The sequence below is a fragment of the Physcomitrium patens genome, chromosome 19 (assembly GCF_059467195.1).
Source record: "Physcomitrium patens ecotype Gransden chromosome 19, ASM5946719v1, whole genome shotgun sequence".
NCBI classification, from domain to species: domain Eukaryota; kingdom Viridiplantae; phylum Streptophyta; class Bryopsida; order Funariales; family Funariaceae; genus Physcomitrium; species Physcomitrium patens.
In genome coordinates, this window is record NC_143428.1 from 7,917,351 (window position 1) to 7,925,039 (window position 7,689).

The window sequence follows — 7,689 nt, forward strand, 5'->3', positions numbered from 1 at the left end:
ATATCATAACAAATCTTAAAGAGATTACAAAAAATCATAAATAAATCTTAATTAAATCGTTATCAAATCCTAAAACTTCTAATCAAATCTCAAGTAAACCTTAACACCTAGTTAAATCTTAAATAAACACCACAATAAGTTTAAACCTCAATAATTATTACATTACCATTAATCTTGATTTAAACTTACTAAAAAACTTAATTTATTAGTTTAAATTAAGCACACAAAGCTTGATGACGATCTAACATACAAATTGGAAGAAAATGCTCATTATCCACTTAAGTGTTGGTTGTCTTCTTTCTTTAACCTCAAAACAAAACTTCCAACTTCAAACTTTTTCTATTGAATCATTAATTTTTTCTCAAAATTTGTAAGAATGTAAAAAAAATAATCAACTATTATATTTAAAGAAGTTATTCTAATCCAACTTGCAAATTACTTAAAATCTAAGAAACCTTCACTAATCTTCAAAACCCAATCTCCAAGACAAATTTAAAGAGGGCTTTTACATATAAGTTACCCTTTAGATAGTGACAATTTTTTCCAAAAAATTAAACAAAGTTGCATGCTTACAAATCACCTATCTACCTACACAAACAAACAAACAAAAATAAATTAATAAATAAATAAAATCAAATTGTTTAAACTCAACAATCAATCACAATAATTTTACATACACAATCAAATTATTGAAAAAATAATTGACCAATTTAATTATTGCTAAAATGATGAACCAAAAACCAATTAATGTCCGTTATATAACTAGTGAACTAGCTTATTCTCAAGGCAGGGCCGGTCCCGATAAACTGGTCAGGTCACAGAGCTGAAAATTCAGGCCACGTAGGCTCGGCAGAGGTGAAGTGGACCTTCAGAAACGAGCGACGGTAGAGAGTACAAAAAAAACAGGCGGGACCTTTCCCGCTGTAGCTGTTACTGTTGCTGCCGTCGTTAAAACACAGACACAGATGGATCAACGACCGCGGAGGAGGGAGTGGGGGAAAAACCATCACCCATATAATCCAGAGGCCTCGTCGTCCGAGCGTGCGAGCGGGGGCTGCGAGCTACCATCCTCTCTTACGATTGACGACCAGTATTGGTTGCTATCGTCGATACACAACAATTAGCTGTAAATCTATTTTTTCTACAATACTCTCGGCTTAATTGTTGTCCCCTTAACGTAGGTGCTGGTGGTGGCAGGGAATTGTACTCATATTTTTTTCAGTGGTTTTTCGCTTGATAGGGACTGAACTTGAGAGCGAGGAGTGAGCGAGTGATGACGACCACTTCACTGGCCTTGGCTGGTCTTCCAATTGTGACCCCTGACCACTCATCTCAATTCGTACTCCGGCGGAATGGCACTGCTTGTCATGGAAGAATTGCATTTCCCACTCGGGTTGTTGCGGGATTGGTTCGTGCGGGACGAGGATATGCGTTCTCAGTGCAGGGTGATCTAGAGTTGCAGTTGCGGAGGCGGAGCTGCAATTTCGGCAGAGGAGGTAAAGAATCGGTCGGTGTGAGTCAAGCTTCGGCTGCTGACGTCGTGGTGGTGAAAGACGATATGAAAGTTGGAGGTCGAAGCGCAGACCATGGCGATGAGAGAGTGCTGCAGCTGGTGGCTGAGGTGCGAGAGGCTTACATGACCATGCGGACGAAGCCCGCGGAATGGCGTGTCCAGCAGCTGAAGGGACTCCTCCGAATGGTTATCGAAAGCGAGAGCGAAATTGTGGAAGCTCTGTACGCTGACCTCGGCAAACCTGCGCACGAGTCGTACATGTCTGAGGTCAGTTGCAGATTATCCATCACTTGTGACAAGGTGTCCATTATGTCTTCTTAGACCCTCGTTTTGCTAATTTTTTTCATTAGGTGATTATTCTCCCACTTAGCCATGGCCAGAAAATTTCTGCATCCTACTGGCGCTTCGAGCTCAACCATCGTTACACGGGGCACTGTGCGTGTATGCTAATTAAGTTTTGAAGTGTCTTGAAACTGCAGATTTCTCTGGTCAAGTCCTCTTGCAAACTTGCCATCAAAGAGCTCAAGAAATGGATGGCTCCTCAAAGGGTAACTGAATAATGCTCTTCTCTCTGAACTCGAAGTTTGCAGAAATCCCCAGCTTCCCATGCTTTTGCAGAGCTGTGTATAATGCATGTAATGTTCGGGGCATTGATGGTGTCAAAGTCATGGTTGTAGGTTTCTGGGAGCATGATCACCTTCCCATCCTCGGCGTCGATTGTAGCTGAGCCGCTGGGAGTGACGCTGGTGATTTCTGCATGGAACTTCCCCTTTTGTAAGTGCATCATGAGCCAAGCTCTTGTTTGTAACCTCGATTAAAGGTGTAAGTCTCTAATCAAGGGCTGAGTGTTTGATTCTCTTGGTCGCAGTGTTGTCGGTAGATCCACTGATCGGGGCCATCTCTGCTGGTTGCGCGGTGGTGCTTAAGCCTTCGGAAGTCGTTTACGCCACGCCGGCTCTACTGGCCAAGCTCATCCCTCTCTACATGGACAACTCCGTCATTCGTGTGGTGGAAGGTGGCGTGGCTGAAACCACCTTGTTGTTGGAACAGAAATGGGATAAGATTTTCTACACAGGTGCGTTTAGTCCGAAGTAGATCGAATATCAATGCACGATTCTTTGCAAATTCTGAATGAAGCCGTTGACGAGTTGCGGTTGAATCGGTTGACAGGGAATCCAAAAGTGGGACGAATCGTCATGGCTGCGGCCTCCAAGCATCTCACTCCAGTGACATTGGAACTCGGTGGCAAGTGCCCGGTGTATTTTGATCGCTCGGCCAATTTGAAGGTATGTCCATAGTATGTTTCTTAAGATTTCCAAGCACGGATGTCTTTGTGAAGAGTGCATCATTTCCTGTGTTGTCTCGCGGATTATATTCAACCATGATGTGATTGCTTTCTCAGGTAGGTTTAAGGAGAATAGCGCAAGGAAAATGGGGCAACAACAACGGACAGGCTTGCATTTCACCAGACTACATCTTGGTTGACGAGAGCATCGCGTCGGAATTGGTCAGTATTTCATTTTATGCCACTGTGGTGGTCTCAAAGTTCCCCAAATTGTCATATTCATTGAGTTCGTCAACCTTATATGCTGAATGTTTGGTTATTCATATTCAAGATGTATCCGATGTTGGGACTACAGGTTGACAATCTGAAAGAGATCATCGAAACATTCTATGGGAAGAATCCCATTTCATCGACAAATTTGTCTCGAATCGTGAACACCAAGCACTATTTGCGTCTCATCAGCTTTCTGGAAGATCCTCAGATATGTTCCAAGATTGTTCATGGTGGAGAGAGAGACGAGAAAAAACTGTAAGCATTTTAGACCTGCTTCAATGTTAATCTGTCCTTCGATTTGTGCAGAATTTCTCTACTCTTGCTTGAAATTAGATATCGCTTGGGTGAGCTTCTGAAGTTTTGCAGGTACATTGCTCCAACTCTTGTATGCGACGCCCTTATGGATTCATTCCTGATGTCGGAGGAGATTTTTGGACCAATTCTGCCAATCATCAAGGTAACGGGTGTCGTGGTCTGAAGCCTGAAAGCTAAGTGTCTTTTTTTAGCTAGTGCACGTACACTGGTTTGCAACTGTTGCTAACCTCGCTAATCATCTGAGCAGGTGCAGGGAGAACAAGAGGCCATAGACATCATAAATGCCCGGCCGAAGCCGTTAGCGGCGTATGTGTTTACCACTAACAAGGCAGTTGAGGAGCGGATGGTGAAGAATGTTTCTTCTGGTGGCATGGTTGTCAATGATACCGTCATGCACGTAAGTGTTTCAGAGACTACTGCATCCTTGCGGATTCTTTATTTCTTTCCTTGCGATGCTGCTTGTGTGAAGACTTGAGCGCTAATGAGCAATATTGTTATTTTTAAGCATACAGTTCGTTAACCCTGGTCTGCCATTCGGAGGCGTTGGCGAGAGTGGAATGGGTTCATATCACGGAAAGTTTTCCTTCGACGCTTTCAGTCACAAAAAAGCAGTGCTGTATAGAACCAGTCTAGGGGACTTCCCTGCGCGGTACCCACCTTTCACGACGAAGAAGCAAAACTTCCTCAGATGCGTGTTAGACGGGGATTATATCGGCGCCATTCTGTCATTGACAGGGTTGAAAAAGTGACCTTCCTTAATGTAGTATTATTCTCCTTTTAGGAGATCTTTCATTCTTTATATTGAAAATTCTCGATCATTGCTTTTGCGGCCTCTCACAACGCTCGTTAGAGTCCATGTATTTCAAGGTTTGTTATCAAACGCATCACATTTTCAAGCACGCATGATTGACACAAAAACAAAAGGACTAGACTTTGGAAGCCAATTGACAGTATATATTGCCAATCATGTTCAAAAGAACAAGCATCTGAAGTTTTGAAGCACCATTTCTCGTATTTTCAACGGCTTCGAGGCATATCATCGGCATAATGACTCGGTCCATGGATGAATTTCGTTTCACTTCTCGCATGTGTTCGACAGCTGACTGCAGCTGCTTAGTGCACATGCAGTATCATGGAGCAGCCTAGATAATTCTGGTTTGAAGCGAATGGTTATGCGTGGTTGCGGTCTAAGTAGGGACGCCACTTCACGGCCTGTCTAACCCGTAAGGGTAATTCAGGTTGCAGCTCCAGCATCTACCTTTTGTACTAATTGCTGGCGAGCTGCACACATAGAATTGGCTGACAAAGTGGATATTCTTCTCTCGTAAAGTAGAAGTAAAATCGAGGAAAGGTCTCTTTCCGCAATCAACTTCAACGACGCAGTCGTCATGCTGATTGTTTGCGGCCTTCTCATTAATGTGAACTGAGGAGCTACGCCAAACACGGAAATCATTCCATCAATTTCAGATTTGCGACCTTGTCCAGAAGACAACGTTGAAGGCCATTCAAGCAATTCTGCTGTAGTCTGGTGAATTATAGTCCCTGCGAAGTTAGGTGTGCCTCTCTGCTGTCCAGTAAACTTAAATGCTTTTCACATTTATATGTCTATGACCTCCATGTCTGTTGTTGTAAGGACATAGTGATGGCAAATCTAGATGATAATCTATTCCTCTGCCGTGGCCCCCACCATGGTCAAAGTTTTTCAACCTGACTTATGCACTTTGAGAGAAGTGTGAGCTAAAAATCCTCTCTATCCACTTTTAGAGGAAAAATAACTACACAACAAGTTCAAAAGGTAGTAGGCACTAATTGAGTGATTACTTTAATGCTTGGTTAATTAATCAAGTGATTCTAAATTCAACTCTCTAGATAATGCCTTCCAAGTAATGGTTATCATTTAATTGAATTTAGAACAAGTAATAAAAAATAAAATTATAAAAGAGAAGAATTAGATAGAACTAGCAAAATGGAAGTAGCCGGATGAGAAAAGATGGATAGAATAAGCAATTGGATGAAAACAACACCATTGAATGAAAACAGGCCCAGTTAGATGGAAACAGTGCTGCTAAATGAAAACATGTGCAACTGGATGAAAATAGGCCCAGTTGGATGGAAATAGTACTGTTGGATGGAAATAGTACTGTTGGATGGAAATAGGTGTTGTTAGATGAAAAAGCAGCAAAAGACAGAACAGCAGCAACAACAAACCTCCAAGGCAGAGTAGTAGCATTCAAAAACCCTCCAAACTTCAAACTCTTATAACTTTTCCATCTCTACTCCAAATTTGATGATTCTTTTGCCTAACTGTAGAATAAGTAGTTATTTTCAGAATGTAGATACTTAGTGTATAGTGTAAACAGGGATAGATAACTGCTGAAAAGGTGGTTCAGCAGGTAGAATGCATGAATAGTCAGGAAAAGTAGTTATCATCTGTAGTATAGGAGTTGGTATCTCGTGGTAGTATAAGGAGGATGGGAGAGGAGAAGAAAATGCCAGATTGTGAGAGTTGTGAGCCGGAGTAAGCTTGGTGCTACCTCTTTTCTTTTGTTTGTTATTTTCTTTGAATAAGAGGATTGAAAGTTTCTGAATATTGTGAAGTGAATTATGGAATGGAAATGTGATTGGTATTATTTGAGAAGAAGAAAGATTCAATGCTGAAATCTTATTGTAGTTCAGTAGAGAGAATGAGTCTGTGTTTGTGTGAAAAACTGTAATGTGAATGGCAGTTTTGTGTGAAGAATTTCAATGATTGGAACGAGGGTAATTGTGTGCTGAAAGCTGTGAGGGCACAGTATTACAGTTGGAGATTATGAGGGTGAATATATTGGTGGAAATAGTAGTTATTGGTAAACAAAACGAGAATTATTCTAATTTCTTCAACTCTGAATTTCACCAAGAAGGTGTATCCAATACTCACGGATTGGCAATGAATCAACCAGGATACCATCAATATCCACCCATGACGAAGCCAATGCCAGACTTTATAGTAACAATGGGTCAACCAAGATCCTTTACTCATCCGACATGGAACAGACCTAGTCGTTATATACCAGTAGAAACACCCATTATCCCTGAAGGAGTTGGCAGGAGACCACTTCATTGCTATCATTGTAGACAAATCAGACATTATGTGAGTGAATGTCCTAATCCAAGGGCCGGTGATGATTATGCTCCAATATGTAGAAATTGTAAGCATTCTGGTCACACTTATCACTAGTGCAATGTGCCCTTTAATAACCGTGACCAGCAAATGCAAACAAGCCAACTGACAGAGGAGAAAGGCCTTGTTCTACGAGACTCACTAATACATCATGTCAAGGTGGTGAACGCAGTACTTTCCAGAGGCCAACAAAAAGACAAGAATCCAATTCAGGACATGGATGAACCAATCGCAGGAGAGCAAGTAGCGTTGTCCACGGGGCTAAACGAACCAATATCAGTATTGGGACGTATTCCAATATTGAGACCTCAACAGACTGAGGAACTCAATTCGGTACTACGTGCTAATTTATCGGGACCATCAAGATCGATCCCAAGTGACCAAGTACCAATACCTATACAACCCAATAAAAGATCTTACACGTTAAAGGAACCTTTAGTAGTAGACAAGTTGGCGAAGTTACCAATAGCAATCGTAATCGCCAAGAAGGAATTGTTGTCGAACGGAATAAAATTGAAACTAATAAAACGCAAAAGAGTATTGGAAATTACTCTCAATATGGAACCCTACGACATTCTGAGGGATTTGGATGTTATTCAGCCTTCAATTACAATGAAGCAACTTTTGGCTGTAGCACCGGAATGTCAATCTACATTGAATTCAGCATTAATATGACAAAGATCCCGCACTAAAGAAATTCATGAAGTTAGCTTAAACCCAGATCCGGGAGCACCAACAATCGATGTATCAATCGATGGCGTTTTAATTCCAGGGGTACAAGTCGATGGTGGCTCCAGTGTGAATTTAATGAACGTGGATATAATGGAGGACTTAGATCTAAAGCCATTATTACCTACAACATTGGTCTTGCGAATGGCAAATCATAGTGAGATAAAGCCAATGAGAATCTTACGCAATATTGCCACTATAATCATGGGATTGATGTACAAAATCGATTATATTGTATTCCGATTACAGAGTTCTATGTTATCGTATTCCATTTTATTGGGCAGACCTTGGCTTTATCAAGCCAAAGCTAAGAACGATTGGAGTCGAGGCACATTGACAATTGAAAAAGGCCGGGACGAGATTGTTCTACAGATGTACCCGATACAATATCATGGAGAATATCAATTGCCAGAA

At 41.5% G+C, this 7,689-nt stretch overlaps 1 protein-coding gene across 4 annotated transcripts; it reads left to right on the plus strand.

Moving 5' to 3' along the window:
- Nucleotides 1-986: 986 nt before the first annotated feature.
- On the plus strand, nucleotides 987-4,226 carry LOC112295892 (aldehyde dehydrogenase family 3 member H1). 4 transcript variants are annotated; one of them, XM_024547916.3, is made up of 11 exons: nucleotides 987-1,126; nucleotides 1,241-1,780; nucleotides 1,993-2,061; nucleotides 2,191-2,287; nucleotides 2,382-2,588; nucleotides 2,684-2,799; nucleotides 2,916-3,020; nucleotides 3,154-3,326; nucleotides 3,438-3,528; nucleotides 3,634-3,783; nucleotides 3,899-4,226. In XM_024547916.3, exons 2-11 carry the CDS (start codon nucleotides 1,274-1,276, stop codon nucleotides 4,133-4,135), a joined length of 1,752 nt encoding a protein of 583 aa, XP_024403684.1. In that variant the 5' UTR covers nucleotides 987-1,126; nucleotides 1,241-1,273; the 3' UTR covers nucleotides 4,136-4,226. The 4 variants fall into 4 exon arrangements, with proteins under 4 accessions (XP_024403684.1, XP_024403686.1, XP_024403685.1 ...); XM_024547918.3 differs by having other exon boundaries at nucleotides 993-1,096; XM_024547917.3 differs by having other exon boundaries at nucleotides 1,010-1,126; nucleotides 1,223-1,780.
- Nucleotides 4,227-7,689: the final 3,463 nt, after the last annotated feature.